This window comes from Salvelinus fontinalis, chromosome 13, assembly GCF_029448725.1.
Source record: "Salvelinus fontinalis isolate EN_2023a chromosome 13, ASM2944872v1, whole genome shotgun sequence".
In the NCBI taxonomy this organism is placed as follows: Eukaryota; Metazoa; Chordata; class Actinopteri; order Salmoniformes; family Salmonidae; genus Salvelinus; species Salvelinus fontinalis.
This window is the reverse complement of record NC_074677.1, coordinates 45,430,974-45,451,906: the sequence shown is the minus strand read 5'-3', so window position 1 is coordinate 45,451,906 and position 20,933 is coordinate 45,430,974. Positions and strand designations below refer to the sequence as shown.

At 44.1% G+C, this 20,933-nt stretch overlaps 1 protein-coding gene across 3 annotated transcripts in view; it reads right to left on the bottom strand.

Annotated features, from left to right (window-relative positions):
• The window catches only part of cfap54 (cilia and flagella associated protein 54), a 139,510-nt gene extending 135,479 nt beyond the window's left edge, over positions 1-4,031 (bottom strand). For all 3 annotated transcript variants that reach the window (XR_008761814.1, XM_055943019.1, XM_055943020.1), the window contains exons 1-6: positions 3,828-4,031; positions 3,344-3,449; positions 2,985-3,128; positions 2,611-2,779; positions 1,640-1,698; positions 1,299-1,556 (exon numbers count right to left, since the gene is read on the bottom strand). Coding sequence is in view for 2 of the 3 variants with exons in the window: in XM_055943019.1 (XP_055798994.1) it covers positions 1,299-1,556; positions 1,640-1,698; positions 2,611-2,779; positions 2,985-3,128; positions 3,344-3,449; positions 3,828-3,976 (885 nt within the window). In the remaining variant the exon portion in view is untranslated. The remainder of the gene's footprint in view (positions 1-1,298; positions 1,557-1,639; positions 1,699-2,610; positions 2,780-2,984; positions 3,129-3,343; positions 3,450-3,827) is intronic.
• Between the last annotated feature and the right edge of the window lie 16,902 nt (positions 4,032-20,933).

The window sequence follows — 20,933 nt, the reverse complement described above, 5'->3', positions numbered from 1 at the left end:
GCTGGCCGCCCGGCCAAACTGAGCAATCGGAAGAGAAGGGTTGGGGAGGTGACCAAGAACCAGATGGTCACTCAGATAGAGCTCTAGAGTTCCTCTGTGAAGATGGGAGAACCTTCCAGAAGAACAACCATCTCTGCAGCACTCCACCAATCAAGCCTTTATGGTAGAGTGGCCAGACGGAAGCCACTCCTCAGAAAAAGGCGCATGACCCCGTTTGGAGTTTGCCAAAAGGAACCTAAAGGACTCTCAGACCATGAGAAACAAGATTCTCTGATCTGATGAAACCAAGATTGAACTCTTTGGCCTGAATGCCAAGTGTCACGTCTGGAGGACACCTGGCAGGCCCAATCCCTACGCTGAACCATGGTGGTGGCAGCTTCATGCTGCAGGGATGTTTTTCAGTGGAAGGGACTGGGAGACTAGTCAGGATTGAGAAAAAGATAAACGAGAGAGATCCTTGATGAAAACCTGCTCCAGAGCGCTCAGGACCTCAGACTGGGGCGTAGGTTCACTTTCCAACAGGACAACGACCCTAGGCACACAGCAATGACAGCACAGGAGTGGCTTTGGGACAAGTCTCTGAATGTCCTTGAGTGGCCCAGCCAGAGCCCAGACTTGAACCCGATCTAACATCTCTGGAGACCTGAAAATAGCTGTGCAGCGACGCTCCCCATCCAGCCTGACAGAGCTTGAGAGGATCTGCAGAGAATGGGAGAAACTCCCCAAATACAGATGTGCCAAGCTTGTAGCATCATACCTAAGAAGAGTTCGAGGCTGTAATCACTGCCAAAGGTGCTTCAATAAAGTACTGAGTAAAGGGTCTGAATCCTTATGTAAATGTGATAAGTTTTTTATTTGTAACACATTTGCAAAAATTTCTAAACCAGTTTTTGTTTTATAATTATGGGGTATTGTGTGTAGAATGATGAGGAAAATGTTTTATTTAATCAATTTTAGAATAAGGCTGTAACTTAACAAAATGTGGAAAAAGTCAAGGGGTCTGAATACTTTCCGAATCCACTGTATATTATAGTAATTCATGCCTGGGTACTAGTCATTTTATTTAATCCTCTTTATCTGGTCTTCATGGCATAGTTTGTGTGTCTTTGCAATTAAGGCCATGAGGTAAAATCTCCCCATTAGTTACTATAGGTCAAGATGAACCCCCCCCCCCCCCCCCCAATTTCTTTTTACATTTGTCACATCCCTACTAAAGACAGTGCATCATGCCTTTTGGACCTGTATGTAGGTAGACACTGCACAAAACGTGCAATGTTTTGAATCAACCTGTCCCATACCTTAATGGTGGCCACTTTGTATGCTCTCTGAGTCTCAGTGGTGGCAGGTAGACCACTCATCTCTTCCAGCTTGCCCAGCTCACAGACTTTACCCAGGGCTCGTCGTGCAAACACCTCTGCCTGAACATTGGCTTGGCTGTCGTAGTAGCACTGGCACACAGCACAGTACAGAGTTGCCCTCCAGGCCAGGAACCTGGCAGTCATCAGGGGGATGGAGGTCTCCAGACAGATACAGGCCCACAGAAGGAACTCCATAGCCTGGAGGGGAGGAAGGGACAACATACGCATTTAGCAACAATCACATGAACCATGGAAATAAATGCAATTGTTGGATTGTGTACCTGTGCAGCGCGACTCATGGACATCAGGTATCTACAGATGTTGTAGATATGGAGTGAACCTGAAGAGAGAGAGAGAGAGAGTGATGCATGCATGCAGGGCAGAATTAGGCCAATATCCACCAATAATAAAAAACTCAAAAAAGAGCAATTAAGTTTTGGAAACATTTAAAATACAGTGACCCCCTCTCATATCATTACCAAGCCCTGTAATGCCAAAAGCTGAGCAAAGAAAAGAGTCCCCTCATCCAGCTGGTCCTGGGGCTGAGTTCACACACCTGTTCTACCAACACACGGAAGCCTCAGGACCAGAACATCCAATCAATCAGGATAAACCAAATTACAACACAGTACATGCTCAGTGAGCACAGCCTTGCCATTGAGAAGGGTAGACACAGGAAAACCTGGCTCCCTGTAGAGGAAAGGCTGTGCAACCACTGCACCACAGTAGAACCTGAGACGGAGCTGCATTTCCTGACAAAATGTAAAAAATATATAAAACAATGAGTGTCATTTCCCCAAATTTCAAAGACCTCTCTGATGACAGTAGGCTACCGGTCCTGTTGGGGGAGGACGCAGAGAGCTGTGGGTTGGCAGCGTGCTGCATTGCTACCTGCCATAAGTTGAGGGACAGTGTCTGACAGACCAATCAACCTGCACATGTACTCTACTGTATGCTTATTGTTATTGTTGAATGTATGGTTATTTTGACACTTGGTTATTGTTACTGTTGTCCCGTTGACAATTTTGATTCTCATTTTTATATTGTAAATATCCAAAATAAGCTTTGGCAATATGTACATTGTTACGTCATGCCAATAAAGCAAATGTAATTGAATTGAAAAAAAATTGAGTGATAGAAAGACAGAGACAGACAGACAGACAGAGAACACTGAACCACAACTGACAACTTCAGACATCAATTCAGCCAACGTACTGCTTATACCACTGTAATTGCTACTGTATTACTGTACCATTGTAAAGAAGCCAGCAGAGATGTTCGTGGGGAAGCACGGCCTGCATCATGATCCTGACAAACCCCAGGATGCTGAGGAGTCTCTGGACCCCCTTCTGGGTGGGCTGGCTCCCTCTTTCCCTCTCCAGCTGGAAGGCACATAGGCAGCAGCCCTGCAGAGCCCGGAACTAACAGCCACACAGGCCACAGGTAAGGCACACAGAGAGGTGGAGGGTAGAGACAGTCACAAAAACGACAACATAAACGGCAAGCCCATTGTGTGAGGTGTGTTCTCGTCGGCTTTGTTTCATTCTGAACACAGATCCACAGACACAAACATACACACACACACGAGAACACACATAAGCACACACACACATATACTGTCCTCACCGTCAGCTTGGCTTGGTCTGTGTCGAACCCCTTGGGGAAGAAGGAGGACTTGAAGTGGTCAACATCCCTAATGTCCTCTATGGTCACAGTGCTGAACTGCTGCAGGTAGCGACAGTAGCCCTGCCATAGACCCAGCCTGTATAACTGGAGAGAGAAAAACTGAGCTTGAACTAACAGAGAAGAAAGTAATACAACGGATTGGGTGTGGCGGGGAATCCTTGTGGTCAAGTCAAATATATGTAGCTCTGTGTGTGTGTGTGTGTGTGTGTGTGTGTGTGTGTGTGTGTGTGTGTGTGTGTGTGTGTGTGTGTGTGTGTGTGTGTGTGTGTGTGAGAGAGAAGAAAGGAATACAAACAAACCTTGATGCCAAAAAGAAAATCTGCCATTTCCACCATCTGTTCTTCATAGTAGTTGGTTGGTAGTCGAGGTTTATACTTGTTCCATATTTCAAACAGAGTTTTGGCACTACATACATTGGAGGGAAAAAATCTAATCAAATATATTTATTAAACCCTTTTTACATCAGCTGATGTCACAAAGTGCTATACAGAAACCCAGCCTAAAACCACAAACAGCAAGCAATGCAGATGTAGAAGCACCGTGGCTTGGAAAAACTCCCTAGAAAGGCCAGAACCTAGAAAGAAACCTAGAGAGGAACCAGACTCTGGGGTGTGGCCAGTCCTCTTCTGGCTGAAGAAATTCACACATCAGGCTGCTAGCTTGCACGTAAACTGAAGTTACTGCTAGCTAGCTAGCTAACGTTAGGCCTACTTTTCAAACAAGAATAAGATAGCCGTTAGCTAACGTGACACTTGATTTGGATACAGCCAGGAAATGTCTCACCCTCTTGCGTAGGAGTTGTGGTCGTAGGTTGGCAAAGTACTAATTCGTTTCATAAATGACATAAATATTTTTATGTCTCCATCAAACGCTGATATTACTGGGTTTCTTTTATACATGTCCCCGTAAAATGAAGCTGGCAGTGGTTCCATTTTGGTGGACAAAAGCTGCTTCACTGATTCAAATCCAACAACAAACTGCACCGTATTGTAGCTAGAGTGGTTGTCATGGTAGCGACCCTCATTTTCTGTGGATTTGGCGCCATCTGCTGGACACTAAAAACCGACCCTCCCATCCCATGACCTAATCAAAGATGGCACACTTCACGCAACTTCGAATCAAAGTGATTTTCGTAGCAGGTTACTGCATTTTCGCTAACCCTAACCCGTTTCCTACCCTTAACCTGCTACATTAATTACCCCAACCTACGAAAAAGTCACATCGGCATCGAAGTGGTGTGAAAAGAGGGAAAAAGAAGAGAGGGAAAAAGAAAATAGTCTCAATCAAAAGAGTCTCAATCAATGGTGGTTGGTGAAGGGGAGAGTTGGTGAAGGGGAAAGACTATGGACACAGTTTACACTTAAATTGACTACCAAACACGTAAAAATCACTCTTTACCTTAATCCTAACCCTAGCACTTACCCTAACCTTAACCTAATTTTAATACATTCTTATATGAACTCGGCTTGGGCATCAGGCTTGTCCTTGTAGCCTTTTCCCGGTTGAGGGAGGTGTTTTTTGAAATAACTGGTCACAGGATTTGTGAGCAGGGTGCAATTGCGTGATTGTTGATAGTCTTAACAAATCTACTTTGAAACAAAAGTATTCACCTCACACACACGATTAAGGGATTGAAAAAAAGAAGACACATGTACCATGTCCAAAAAAAAAAAAAAATCACTGGGGATAATTGCTTTGTTTGTTCTACCCTTACAAAAAAAAGATTGCCGTTTTGAAACTGCAGTACAAGTGCAGTAACTGCACTCGACTGTGGTATTTTGGACGCAGAATTGCTGAACTGTAGTTATACTACACTCTGACTGAAATATTTTTTCGTGAGGGTATTCCCTGTTAGTTCATATGTGTCACGTTCCTGACCTGTTTTCTGTTGTTTTGTATGTGTGTGATGGTCAGGGCGTGAGTTTTGGGTGGGCAGTCTATGTTTTCCGTTTCTATGTTGGTTTTGGGTTGCCTGGTATGGCTCTTGATTAGAGGCAGGTGTTTTGCGTCTTCCTCTAATTGAGAGTCATATTAAGGTAGGTTGTTCTCACTGTTTGTTTGTGGGTGATTGTCGCTGTGTCTGTGTATTTTGCACCACACGGTACTGTCTCGTCTAGTTCGTTCGGTCGGTCGTTCCTGTTTATGTGTTCCTCGTTTCATGTAAGTTCATAGTTTAGGTCTGTCTAGTTCGTTTTGTTATTTTGTTAATCATTCAAGTGTATTTCGTTTCGTGTTTTTCCGTCTTGTCAATAAAACATTATGTATTCATCACCCGCTGCGCCTTGGTCTACTCACTCACCGAAAGACGGCCGTTACAATATGCCTTGCTACCATGATATACAGTGCATTTGGAAAGTAGTCAGATCCCTTGACCTTTTCCATATTTTGTTACGTTACAGCTTTATTCTAAAATTGATTAAAAAAAAATGTTCCCCTCATTAGTCTACACACAATACCCCATAATGACAAAGCGAAAACAGGTTTTTAGATTTAAAAAAATATTACAAATAAAAAACAGATATCACATTTACATAAAAGTATTCAGACCCTTTGCTCTGAGAATCGAAATTGAGCTCAGGTGCATCCTGTTCCCACGGGCGCCTTAACCCCCAAGACAGTCTCTGCTTCAGTTCACACGGGTGCAGAGACAACAGATCAAAAGGACTCTGCACCACCTCAACACAACTAACCACTGGGCCCTTGCTACAAGGACAAGCCTCCACCCTGGACTTCCCAATCATGTGTTAGTTCGTCTTTGACCACATAAGGGTACTTGTAACCGGTTAGAGTTCAGTTGATGTATTTTTAACATGTCATAGGTTCTTATTGCTATGTCAGTACATGCCGATACATACCAGTTTCAGAATATAACAGTGCATTCGGAAAGTATTCAGATCCCTTGACTTTTTTCAATATTTTGTTAAGTTACAGCCCTATTCTAAAATGGATGAAAACATTTTTTCCTCATCAATCCACACACAAAACACCATAATGACAAAGCAAAAACTGTTTTTTAGACATTTTTGCTGATTTATTACAAATAAGAAGCAGAAATACCTTATTTACATAAGTATTCACACCCTTTGCTATGAGACTCGAAATTGAGCTCAGGTGCATCCTGTTTCCGTTGATCATCCTTGAGATGTTTCTACAACTTGAGTGGAGTCCACCTGTGGCAACATTGGCTAGTTAACATTAGGCCTTCTACATCTAGCAACAGTACCAGTCAAAAGTTTAGACACACTTACTCATTCAAGGGTTTCTTTATTTTTACTATTTTCTACATTGTAGAAATATGTGAAGACATCAAAACTATTACATCTACTTTGAAACAAAAGGAATTCACCTCACGCGCATGGTTATGGGCTTAAAAAAGGACACCTGTACCATGTCCAGTAGCAGTGCGTGGGAAAAAAATACATATATATATTTAAAAAATTACTGGGGATAATTGCAATGTTTGAAACTGCACTCGACTGTGGTATTTTGGACACAGTAATTGCTGAACTGCAGTTATACTACAATCTGACTGCAATATTTATTTTGCCAGGCTCGACGCTGGAGATCGGGAGAACATTTAATAAATAATGGACATAAAACAGGACAGGAATAGTGCCTGGAGGGGACAAAGTAACAACATCAATGCTGACACAGGGAACAAACAGACAGATAAAGGGGAGGCAATCAAATAACGATAGAGTTCAAGTGGGTCCAATGAGGCGCATGTGTGCGTAATGATAGGCAGTCTGGTGCGGGAGCAGGCGTGACAGTACCCCCCCCCCCCCCCCCCTCCTCTAGGGGCGCCACCCGGAATTCCACCTGGGCGAGCCTGACAGGCCGGCCGAGGCGTGGGAGCCTGACGAAGCCGCTGAGACGTGGGAGCCTGACGTACCGGCCGAGGCGTGGGAGCCTGATGTACCGGCTGAGGCGTGGGAGCCTGATGTACCGGCTGAGGCGTGGGAGCCTTACGAACCCGCTGAGACGTGGGAGCCTGACGTTCCGGCTGAGGCGTGGGAGCCTGACGTACCGGCTGAGGCGTGGGAGCCTTATGAACCCGCTGAGACGTGGGAGCCTGACGTTCCGGCAGAGGCGTGGGAGGCTGATGGCCAGCTGAAGCATGACGTGGGGTGGGCGCCTGCCGAGCCCACCGGGGCAAGAAAAGCCTCTCAAGCCAGAAGGGGCGTGGAAGTCCGAAGAGCTAGCTGAGGCACCCCCTGTTCCATCGAGAACGGCACCCGGATCCGACATCACCAACAAAACCCCAAGCCTCCCTGATGCTTCCAATTGTGGTGTCAGCATTCTGTGAGGATCGACGCTGGAGACAAGAAGCAGGTACAGGGAGAACATTTAATAAATAATGGACATGAAACAGGACAGGGGACAAAGTAGCGGCATCATTGTTGACACAGGGAACAAAGAGACAGATAAAGGGGAGGCAATCAAATAATGATAGAGTTCAGGTGGGTCCAATGAGGCACAGGTGTGCGTAATGATAGGCAGTCTGGCACAACTTGTGGATGTGTTTATGTGCGGTTTGTTGCAAACTTTGTGGTTTTATATTTTTATTCTGGACATTGTTCTACACGACCTCCACCAGCTGAAGTAGTAACATTAACGTGATGCCTTCTAATTCCAGTCGCTGTACTCATAATATACAGGAGAACGATCGCCTTACGGCGAGCATAGCTGTGCTGCAAGCCCAGCTTCAGACGCAATCGTTAGGCAAGGGTAATTTCAGTGTAGGAAAGGATGAAACAGCATCTGTGCCACCAATAAGTACAGATATTAGTATAAATCCCCTCGCACAGTCCCCGCAGCCGGACAACTTTCTCATGGCTTCTGGAGGGAAATGCTGTAGGAATGCTCAACCGGTGTCTCTCATTCAGCCGAAAGAAACTTTCAACCGGTTTTCCCCATTAAGCAATGAGTCAGAGTCCAAGCCTTCTCTGGTCTCTCCTCCACCCGTTACGGGGTCTGAGACGTCGAAGCCTCCCACCATTAGCTCTGACAAATTGAAAACCCTAGTCATTGGTGACTCCATTACCCGCAGTATTAGACTGAAAACGAATCATCCATACACTGTTTACCAGGGGGCATGGCTACCGACGTTAAGACTAAACTGAAGATGGTGCTGGCTAAGGCTAAAACTGGAACAGTCAGAGGTCACCAAGCTCAACATAGCTTCAGCGTGTAAATCAGCTGGAAAGATGTGTCGGCATCGAGTAATTGTCTCTGGCCCAGAGTCTCACAACTCATTCGCTAGTTGAAAACTGTTTTCTGCCCCTCCCAAAAGACGTGCCACCTTGTTCCAGACCTGCTGTTTTTCGTCTCTCTCTCGCTCTACGGCACCTGCTGTCTCTAACTCCGAATGATCGACTATGAAAAGCCAACTGACATTTACTCCTGAGGTGCTGACCTGTTGCAACCTCTACAACCATTGTGATTATTGTTATTTGACCCTGCTGGTCATCTATGAACGTTTGAACATCTTGGCCATTATAATCTACATCCGGCACAGCCAGAAGAGGACTGGCCACCCCTCAGAGCCTGGTTCCTCTCTAGGTTTCTTCCTAGGTTCTGGCCTTTCTAGGGAGTTTTTCTTAGCCACCGTGCTTCTACATCTACATTGCTTGCTGTTTTGGGTTTTAAGCTGGGTTTCTGTATAGCACTTTGTGACATCGGCTGATGTAAGAAGGGCTTTATAAATACATTTGATTGATTGATGAAATAACACATGGAATCATGTAGTAACCAAAAAAGTGTTAAACAAATCAAAATATATTTCAGATTCTTCAAAGTAGCCACTTTTTGCCATGATGACAGCTTTGAACACTCTTGGCATCCTCTCAACCAGCTTCATGAGGAATGCCTTTCTTACGAACTTGAAGGAGTTCCCACATATGGCTGCTTTTCCTTCAGTCTGCGGTCCAACTCATCCCAAACCATCTGAATTGGGTTGAGGTCGGGTGATTGTGAAGGCCAGGTCATCTGATGGAGCACTCCATCACTCTCCTTCTTGGTCAAATAGCCCTTACACAGCCTGGAAGCGGGATGGCAGATGAGATGGCAGAGGAAAGCCCAAAAAATTGTCAGAGACTCCAGCCACCTAAGTCATAGACTGTTCTCTCTGCTACCACACGGCAAGCAGTACCAGAACGCCTAGTCTAGGTCCAAAAGGCTCCTCAACAGCTTCTACCCCCAAGCCATTAGACTGCTGAACAATTCATAAAAATCGCCACCGGACAATTTACCTCATTATTCTTATTGTGTTACTATTTATTATTACTTTTTATTTTAGCCTACTTGGTGAATATTTTCTTCTTCTTGAACTGCACTGTTGGTTAAGGGCTTGTAAGTAAGTAAGCATTTCACTGTAAAGTCTACACTTGTTGTATTCGGCGCATGTGGTAAATAAAGTTTGGTTTGATGGCTAATCACTGCAGAATGCTGTGAAGCATTTATTTGGGCTGCAATTTGAGGTGCATTTAATTCTAATTCACTTATCCTCTGCAGAATAGGTAACTCTGGGTCTTCCTTTCCTGTGGCGGTCCTCATGAGCTGCAGTTTCATCATAGAACTTGATGGTTTTTGCAACTGCACTTGAAGAAACGTTCAAAGTTCTTGAAATTTTCCGGATTGACTGACCTTCATGTCTTAAAGTAATGATGGACTGTCGTTTCCCTTTGCTTATTTTGACCTGTTCCCTCCATAATATGGACTTGGTATTTTACCAAAATAGGGCTATCTTCTGTATACCACCCCTACCTTGTCATAACACAACTGATTGGCTCAAATGCATTAAGAAGGAAATAAAGTCCACAAATTAAGTTTTAACAAGGCACACCTGTTAATTGAAATGCATTCCATTTCATGAAGCTGGTTGAGAGAATGCCAAAAATTAGCAATGCTGTCATCAACGCAAAGGGTGGCTTTACTAGAAAATAGTAAAAATAAAGAAACCCTTGAATGAGTAGGTGTGTCCAAACTTTTCACTGGTACTGTATATTTAACAAATAAATGGAGAGCTTCAGTGTTGGCTGTTAAAGACAAAAAGTATATACAGTACCATCGGAAAGTATTCAGACCTCTTGACTTTTTCCACATTTTGTTAAGTGACAGCCTTATTCTAAAATTGATTAAATAAAAATGTTCCTCATCAATCTACACACAATTCCCCTTAATGACAACGCAAACAGGTTTTAAGAAATTTTAGCAAATGTATTCAAAATCACAAACAGATATCTTATTTACATAAGTATTCAGACCCTTCGCTATGAGACTCAAAATTGAGCTCAGCATCCTGTTTCCTTTGACCATCCTTGAGATGTTTCTACAACTTGATTGGAATCCATCTGTGGTAAATTCAATTGATTGGACATGATTTGGAAAGGCACACACCTGTCTATATAAGGTCCCACTGTTGACAGCGCATGTCAGAGCAAAAACCAACCTTTAAGGTTGAATGAATTGTCTGTAGAGCTCCATGACCGGATCGTGTCGAGGCACAGATCTGGGGAAGGGTACCAAAGAATGTCTGCAGCATTGAAGGTCCACAAGAACACAGTGGTTTCCATCATTCTTAAATGGAAGAAACCACCAAGACTCTTAGAGCTGTCCGCCCGGTCAAACTGAGCAATCGGTGGAGAAGGGCCTTGGTCAGGGAGGTGACCAAGAACCCGATGGTCACTCTGACAGCTCTAGAGTTCCTCTGTGGAGATGGGAGAACCTTCCTACGGTGAAGCATGGTGGTGGCAGCATTGTGCTGTGGGGATGTTTTGCAGTGGCAGGGACTGGGAGACTAGTCAGGATCAAGGCAAAGATGAAAGGAGTAAAGTGCAGAGAGATCCTTAATGAAAACCGGCTCCAGAGTACTCAGGACCTCAGACTGGGGTGACGGTTCACCTTCCAACAGGACAATGACCCTAAGCACCCAGCCAAGACAACGCAGGAGTGGCTTCGGGACAAGTCTCTGAATGTCCTTGCGTGGCCCAGCCAGAGCTCAGACTTGAACCTGATCGAAAATAGCTGTGCAGCAACGCTCCCCATCCAATCTTACAGAGCTTGAGAGGATCTGCAGAGAATGGGAGAAACTCCCCAAATACAGGTGTGCCAAGCTTGTAACATCATACCCAGGAAGACTCAATGCTGTATGAGTAAAGGGCCTGAATACTTATGTAACTGTGATATTTCCGTTTTTTGTTTTAACAAATGAGCAATTAACATTCTAAAAACCTGTTTTTGCTTTGTCATTATGGGGTATTGTGTGTAGATTGATGAATAACGCTGTAACATAACAAAATGTGGAAAAAGTCAAGGGGTCTGAATACTTTCTGAAGGCACTGTCCGTAGAATATTCGGAACACCTTCCCAATAATGAGCTGCACTCCCTTTAAAAGGCCAGCAATTGCATTGAAGTACTGCATTTAAGGACTGCAAAATGAGCAGCAATACTCATCTGTGGATTTGGAAACTAGAAGTGCACCTGATTAGACTGTACCCCCCCCCCCCCTCCTGTTTCTTTTATATGACACAATGTACATAATTGTTTACGGTGCAATGTGTATTTCCAAGCAAAATAAAAATATATATATTATTTAAGTAGATGGGCCACTATATAAAGGCTGCAGAATGAGCAGTGACGCTCCTTGTGTTGTACACTTTGGATTTGGAAACAAAGGTACTCCTGAGTAAAATGGACCACCCTTTTACTGGGACACAATGTACAGATAATTTTGTCTGTTACAATACTTATGTCCAATATAAAAAAAATTGGGATTTAAGCTGATGGGTTTGTGAGAGGACTAGAATAAAGGAACACCATCCACATTCCATGAGAGTGAAAGGATTATTAAACCAGTGTCAGTAAGAGTCTGATAACCTTTCCTGTAGTTGTTTTTTTATGAACACTGATCCTCTCTTGACAAAACATGGCATATCCCTGGGGAGGCAAACACATGTGCAATGATCTGGCACTTCACTGCCTAAGAAATATTGGCATACTGTCGGACAAATCTAATGCATTTCAAAGTGTCATTACAGTCAAGACTTCATAAACCTGTAGAGACTGTTCGGAACGCCATTTGTCACCTCTAGACATTGAAAATGTAAACTGCTTTTATTTTCAGCAAACTTAACATGTGTAAATATTTGTATGAACATAAGATTCAACAACTGAGACATAAACTGAACAAGTTCCACGGACATGTGAAAAATTGAATAATGTGTCCCTGAACAAAGGGGGGGAGGGTCAAAATCAAAAGTAACAGTCAGTATCTGGTGTGGCCACCAGCTGCATGAAGTACTGCAGTGCAACTCCTCCTCATGGACTGCACCAGATTTGCCAGTTCTTACTGTGAGATGTTACCCCACTCTTCCACCAAGGCACCTGCAAGTTCCCGGACATTTCTGGGGGGAATGGCCCTGGCCCTCACCCTCCGATCCGACAGGTCCCAGACGCGCTCAATGGGATTGAGACCCGGGCACTTCGCTGGCCATGGCAGAACACTGACATTCCTGTCTTGCAGGAAATCACGCACAGAACGAGCAGTATGGTTGGTGGCATTGTCATGCTGGAGGGTCATGTCAGGATGAGTCTGCAGGAAGGGTACCCGCTGAAGGGAGGCCAATGTCTTCCCTGTAATGCACAGGGCTGAAATTGCCTGCAATGACAACAAGCTCAGTCCGATGATGCTGTGACACACTGCCCCAGACCATGACGGACCCTCCACCTCCAAATCGATCCCGCTCCAGAGTACAGGCCTCGGTGTAACGCTCATTCCTTCGACAATAAACGTGAATCCGACCATCACCCCAAGTGAGACAAAACCGCGACTCGTCAGTGAAGAGCCCTTTTTACCAATCCTGTCTGGTCCAGCGACGGTGGGTTTGTGCCCATAGGCGACGTTGTTGCCTGTGATGTCTGGTGAGGACCTGTCCTACAACAGGCCTACAAGCCCTCAGTCCAGCCTCAGCCTATTGCGGACAGTCTGAACACTGATGGAGGGATTGTACGTTCCTCGTGTAACTCAGGAAGTTGTTGTTGCCATCCTGTACCTGTCCCGCAGGTGTGATGTTCGGATAAACCGATCCTGTGCATGTGTTGTTACACGTAGTCTGCCACTGCGAGGACAATCAGCTGTCCGTCCTGTCTCCCTGTAGCGCTGTCTTAAGCGTCTCACAGTACGAACATTGCAATTTATTGCCCTAGCCACATCTGCAGTCCTCATGCCTCCTTAGGCAGCATGCCTAAGGCACCTTCACGCAGATGAGCAGGAACCCTGGGCATCTTTCTTTTGGGGTTTTTCAGAGTCAGTAGAAAGGCCTCTTTAGTGTCCTAAGTTTTCATAACTATGACCTTAATTGCCTACCGTCTGTAAGCTGTTAATGTCTTAACGACCGTTCCACAGGTGCATGTTCATTAATTGTTTATTGTTCATTGAACACGCATGGGAAACAGTGTTTAAACCCTTTACAATGAAGATCTGTGAAGTTATTTGGATTTTTACGAATGATCTTTGACAGACAGGGTCCTGAAAAAGGGACGTTTCATTTTTTGCTGAGTTTATAATTGGATTGTCACTGGTGTAGAGAGGAGGCAGTCGCAGATTTAGAACTACTCAATATATTTAAGCACCATAGATCAAAGCGGGGCAAAACCCAAACGCTGTTGTGCTCAAAATGTATCTTCATTAACAAAAAGGCAAAATATAATGTGTCCTGCCATCCTGTTAACAGATTATTTTATTACAATGGTTAACATGGATTTTCATTGTGTTCCATGGTGTTATTTGCCCCCTAGTGGAGCTTTCTGGTACTTAGAATGTACGCAAACAGGAGGTAGAGAATTCGTTCTGCACGCATAGAAGCAGCGAAAAACAACGCTACAGTGCAGGTCTTTCAGTGTAGTTGTTTCTTGTCACGCTTCAGCCTTGGAAAATATTTGTTTGTAAGTTCGATTCAAGCATTTAGCTAGTGATGATAATCTTGTTATTGATAGAGTTGTTTACATATCAATGTTGGTTGGTTGCATTTACTCACACAAATTGCAATGCCTTTCATGTATGCCGTTAGCTGTATTACTTTGCTCGTGCGTCATGCAAACGAATTGTAAAATATAAAATACTGTAGTTTTGTTACCGATTCTAGTGTAATATGCTTTGTTATTCTACATAGATGGTTGTACATTATTAGAGTAATGAAAGGAGTTAGTCAATTACCACATGAGTAACAATTAGCTATATGGTTTGGCATCATGCCAGATGCATGGTACCTTAGCACGTGCTTTGTATTCATGCAACTTCAAATGTATAATGTACAGCTACAGTATGTCGGTCTGAATTGAATACTAAAGTATATTCTTTTCTGTATTTTGCAGTTTTACAACATAAACGTTTTCAATATATTCATTCAAGAAAAGTCACGCCTTGGGAGTTTTATTGAAGACTTAGTTGTTAGCTATCTGTCTAGTTTTGCATGGGAACGCAACTCAAGGGCAGAACATAATGTACTCAGGAAATAGTAGGAGAGATTCCTCTCAGGAAAACAAGTAACATTTACATTTAAGTCATTTAGCAGACGCTCTTATCCAGAGTGACTTACAAATTGGAAAGTTCATACATATTCATCCTGGTCCCCCCGTGGGAATTGAACCCTGGTACCCCCGTGGGAAATAAACCCACAACCCTGGCGTTGCAAGCGCCATGCTCTACTAACTGAGCCACACGGGACCGTGCAGGACATTTGGCATTTGCCAGAGAACACCAAGATTGGCAAATTCGCCACTGGCGCCCTGTGCTCTTCACAGATGAAAGCAGGTTCACACTGAGCACATGTGACAGACGTGACAGAGTCTGGAGATGCCGTGGAGAACGTTCTGCTGCCTGCAACATCCTCCAGCATGACCGGTTTGGCGATGGGTCAGTCATGGTGTGGGGTGGCATTTCTTTGTGGGGCCGCACAGCCCTCCATGTGCTTGCCAGAGGTAGCCTGACTGTCAATAGGTACCGAGATGAGATCCTCAGACCCCTTGTGAGACCATATGCTGACACATGCACATTTGTGGCCTGCTGGAGGTCATTTTGCAGGGCTCTGGCAGTGCACCTCCTTGCACAAAGGCGGAGGTAGCGGTCCTGCTGCTGGGTTGTGGCCCTCCTACGGCCTCCTCCACGTCTCCTGATGTACTGGCCTGTCTCCTGTTAGCGCCTCCATGTTCTGGACACTACGCTGACAGACACAGCAAACCTTTTTGCCACAGCTCGCATTGATGTGCCATCCTGGATGAACTGCACTACTTGAGCCACTTGTGTGGGTTGTAGACTCCGTCTCATGCTACCACTAGAGTGAGAGCACCGCCAGCATTCAAAAGTGACCAAAACATCAGCCAGGAAGCATAGGAACTGAGAAGTGGTCTGTGGTCACCACCTGCAGAATTACTCCTTTTTTGGGGGTGTCTTGCTAATTGCCTATAATTTACACCTTTTGTCTATTCCATTTGCACAACAGCATGTGAAATTTATTGTCAATCACAAAGCGAGGTCCATACAGAAATGGTTTGTCGAGATCGGTGTGGAAGAACTTGACTGGCCTGCTCAGAGCCCTGACCTCAACTCCATCTAACACCTTTGGGATGAATTGGAACGCCAATGAGAGCCAAACCTAATCACCCAACATCAGTGCTCGACCTCACTAATGCTCTTGTGGCTGAATGGAAGCAAGTCCCCACAGCAATGATCCAACATCTAGTGGAAAGCCTTCCCAGAAGAGTAGACGCTGTTATAGCAGCAAAGGGGAGACCAACTCCATATTAATGCCCATGATTTTGGAATGATATGTTCAACGAGTAGGTGTACACATACTTTTGGCCATGTAGTGTATCTGGCGCTAATATTGGAATGAGATGTTCAACGAGCAGGTGTCCACATACTTTAGGTCATGTAGTGTATCTCGATGTAAACAGTTGCAGCAATTAGATCGCCCAGCATGAATCGCTAACAAATAAAACATGATAGAAATTAACATTAGCATCCAGCCTGCAGAACATTAGCGCAACAAGGGCACAGCAAATTTCACCTGGCACATTCAAGTTTAAAATGTCAAAGTGTAAGCATAACGTTTTCTACAGATCATTTCTTGCAAACACAGCCATTGAAATGTCTTCACATCGATTAACTACTAGAGCATTCAATCAAATGAAACTTCCTCCAAAGTCCCTTCAGGAACAAAAACAATGTCCATTTACAATGCCAGACCTGCCGTGTGGTACTGGCACATGACGTGGGGCGCTATTGAGTCTCGGCAACTAACCAAGCGAGAAGGGTCATTATATACAACAGTTAGATGGATATGTTCCCATGACCATTTATAACGATGAACAAAATGGTATGATTGTTTACAGTTGAAAATCTGGAACCAGATTTAAACAATGAGGCCCAAGGGTGTGTGGTATATGGCTTATATACCAAGGCTAACATGCTGACCAGACCGGACACGTCGCGTACGTGAGCGTCGCAAAATACATTTTGAAATCCAATTAATTGTTCAATTATTGCACCCACACTGCTCCCGCACGCCAACGAGCATCTGCGATGCCAAGGGCTAAAATAGAAGTCATTCCTATTTCTGACGCAGATCGTGCTGAAAGTCCTGCCTCTCCCATCTCCTCATTGGTTTACAGAAGCAGGTACCCACGTGCCATCTCATTGGTTATACCCACGTGGGTGATTGAAAGACAAACTTTGTTGCCGGTTGTCTTGGTAAAACAATGAAAGTTTAGATGCGATCACCATATAAATTCAAAGGTGAAAAAGTCTGGAAGGAGGAGAGATGACGATTCGGTTGGCCGTTTTATGTATGGATTAATTGTCGGAGTAGAGGTCCTTGTGCATTTCAGGTGAAATAACAACTCAATGTTTATATCCCAGGACAAATTAGCTAGCAACAGCTAGCTAGCTAAATAGGACAAATTAACATTAGCTAGCAAGTGCAAGCTAACTAGCTAAATTGCCATACATGTTTAATGCTTTTCGACCTGTCCCAAAATTAATGTCATTGGTTCAGAGTTTTTGATATTTTAACCTGCGTGTCGTGATCGCGTTTGGTGTGGGGGGCAAAATAAATGTATGCACGATCCATAACTGTGGATGTGGAAAGGTGATAGTGATTGTGTGTGGTTTTCCTATAGGAAGACGCAGAATGCAGAGTGCCTTTAATTAATATATATATACATATATATGTATATAATAGTTTAAGTTTACATACACCTTAGCCAAATACATTTAAACTCGGTTTTCACAATTCCTGACATTTAATCCTAGTAAATATTCCCTGTTTTAGGTCAGTTAGGATCAAATCAAATTTATTTATATAGCCCTTCTTACATCAGCTGATATATCAAAGTGCTGTACAGAAACCCAGCCTAAAACCCCAAACAGCAAGCAATGCAGGTGTAGAAGCACGGTGGCTAGCAAAAACTCCCTAGAAAGGCCAAAACCTAGGAAGAAACCTAGAGGAACCAGGCTATGAGGGGTGGCCAGTCCTCTTCTGGCTGTGCCGGGTGGAGATTATGGCCAAAATGTTCATAAATGACCAGCATGGTCAAATAATAATAATAATCACAGTAGTTGTCGCGGGTGCAACAAGTCAGCACCTCAGGAGTAAATGTCAGTTGGCTTTTCATAGCCGATCATTGAGAGTATCTCTACCGCTTCTGCTGTCTCTAGAGAGTTGAAAACAGCAGGTCTGGGACAGGTAACACGTCCAGTGAACAGGTCAGGGTTCCAATAGCCGAAGGCAGAACAGTTGAAACTGGAGCAGCAGCACGGCCAGGTGGACTGGGGACAGCAAGAAGTCATCATGCCAGGTAGTCCTGAGGCATGGTCCTCGGGCTCATTAAGCATACTTAAATTCACACAGGAGAAATACTCCAGATATAACAGACTGACCCTAGCCCCCCGACACATAAACTACTGCAGCATAAATACTGGAGGCTGAGACAGGAGGGGTCAGGAGACACTGTGGCCCCATCCGATGATACCCCCGGACTGGGCCAAACAGGAAGGATATAACCCCACCCACTTTGCCAAAGCACAGCCCCCACACCACTAACTTACCATCCTGAGTCAAGGCCGAGTATAGCCCACAAAGATCTCCGCCACGGCACAACCCAAGGGGGGGCGCCAACCCAGACAGGAAGACCACGTCAGTGACTCAACCCACTCCAGTGACGCACCCCTCCTAGGAACGGCATGGACGAGCAACAGTAAGCCAGTGACTCAGCCCCTGTAATAGGGTTAGAGGCAGAGAATCCCAGTGGAGAGGGGAACCGGCCAGGCAGAGACAGCAAGGGCGGTTCGTTTGATCCAGAGCCTTTCCGTTCACCTTCACACTCCTCGGCCAGACTACACCCAATCATATGACCCACTGAAGAGATGAGTCTTCAGTAAAGACTTAAAGGTTGAGACCTTCCTGATCACCACTTTATTTTAAGAATGTGAAGCGTCAGAATAATAGTAGAGTGATTTCTTTCTTTCATCACATTCCCAGTAGGTCAGAAGTTTACATACACTCAATTAGTATTTGGTAGCATTGCCTTTTAAATTATTTAGCTTGGGTCAAACGTTCCGGGTAGCCTTCCACAAACTTCCCACAATAAGTTGGGTGAATTTTGGCTCATTCCTCCTGACAGAGCTGGCGTAACTGAGTGAGGTTTGTAGGCTTCCTTGCTCGCACACGCTTTTTCAGTTCTGCCCACACATTTTCTATAGGATTGAGATCAGGTCTTTGTGATGGTCACTCCAATACCTTGACTTTGATGTCCTTAAGCCATTTTGCCACAACTTTGGAAGTATGCATGGGGTCATTGTCCATTTGGAAGACCCATTTGCGACCAAGCTTTAACTTCCTGACTGATGTCTTGAGATGTTGCTTCAATATATCCACATAATTTTTCTTCCTCATGATGCCATCTATTTTGTGAAGTGCACCAGTCCCTCCTGCAGCAAAGCACCCCCACAACATGATGCTGCCACCCCTGTGCTTCACGGTTGGGATGGTGTTCTTCGGCGTGCAAGCCTCCCCCATTTTCCTCCAAACATAACGATGGTCATTATGGCCAAACAGTTCTATTTTTGTTTCATCAGACCAGAGAACATTTCTCCAAAAAGTACAATATTTGTCCCCATGTGCAGTTGCAAACCGTAGTCTGGCGTTTTTAATGGCGGTTTTGGAGCAGTGGCTTCTTCCTTGCTGAGCGGCTTTTCAGGTAATGTCGATATAGGTCTCGTTTTACTGTGGATATAGATAGTTTTGTACCTGTTTCCTCCAGCATCTTCACAAGGTCCTTTGCTGCTGTTCTGGGATTTGCACTTTTCACACCAAAGTACGTTCATCTCTAGGAGACAGAATGCTGCGTCTCCTTCCTGAGCGGTATGACGGCCGAATGGTGTTTATACTTGCGTACTATTGTTTGTACAGATGAACGTGGTACCTTCAGGCGTTTGGAAATTGCTCCCAAGGATGACCCAGACTTGTGGAGACTTGTGATTTTCCCATGACGTCAAGCAAAGAGGCACTGAGTTTAAGGTAGGCCTTGAAATACATCCACAGGTACACCTCCAATTGACTCAAATTATGTCAATTAGCCTATCAGAAGCTTCTAAAGCCATGACATCATTTTCTAGGACCACGTCATACCGCTCAGGAAGGAGATGAACATACTATGAGATGAACATACTTTGGTAGGCCAGCATTCCGGAGTCGCCTCTTCACTGTTGACGTTGAGACTGGTGTTTTGCGGGTACTATTTAATGAAGCTGCCAGTTGAGGACTTGTGAGGTGTCTGTTTCTCATACTAGACACTCTAATGTACTTGTCCTCTAGCTCAGTTGTGCACCGGGGCCTGGCACTCTTTCTATTCTGGTTAGAGCCAGTTTGCTCTGTTCAGTGAAGGGAGCGGTACACAGCGTTGTACGAGATCTTTTTAGTTTCTTTGCAATTTCTCACATGGAATAGCCTTCATTTCTCAGAACAAGAATAGACTGACGAGTTTCAGAAGAAAGTACTTTGTTTCTGGCCATTTTGATCCTGTAATCGTTTTGAGCCTGTTTCAGCTGTGCTAACATAATTGCAAAAGGGTTTTCTAATGATCAATTAGACTTTTAAAATGATAACCTTGGATTAGCTAACACAACGTGCCATTGGAACACAGGAGTGATGGTTGCTGATAATGGGCCTCTGTACGCCTATGTAGATATTCCATAAAAAATCTGCCGTTTCCAGCTACAATAGTCATTTACAATGTCTACACTGTATTTCTGATCAAATTATTATTTAAAGTTATTTAAAGTAAAGTTATTTAAATGGGCACCTTTTTTTCCTATTCTTTCAAAAACATCTTACCCCAATCTTTTGAACGGTTATATATATTCCTTCATTATTTTCCCCCTAACCCTACCACCCCTCCAGTAATTGGAGTAAACTAATGGACAACAACACTTAGGCTTCTACTTCCAGCTTATACATACCATAGACATTTTATGGACACAGTATATTTACAATAGTTATCTTTTGTTTGTTTTTAGTCCCCTCCCATCTATCTCTGAAGACCAGCTAGTTTTGATTTCTGGATATTTTTCAACTGTGCTATTTCACAAAAGTTCTGAACCTTTCTATTCTCATTGTTTCCACAGATTGTAAATTAAAATACACTTTTTTTTTTGCTAAGAGTAATATTATATTATTGATCGATTTTGACTTTTTTTTAAATCACCCAGCAGTACTCTTTACAGAGTTAGCTCCAGGTAAATGTTAAAATTCTCCAGCCATTCCTGAACCTGTGACCAAAAACAAGCTATATATGGACACAGAACCAAAACAAATGATCTAATGATTCTG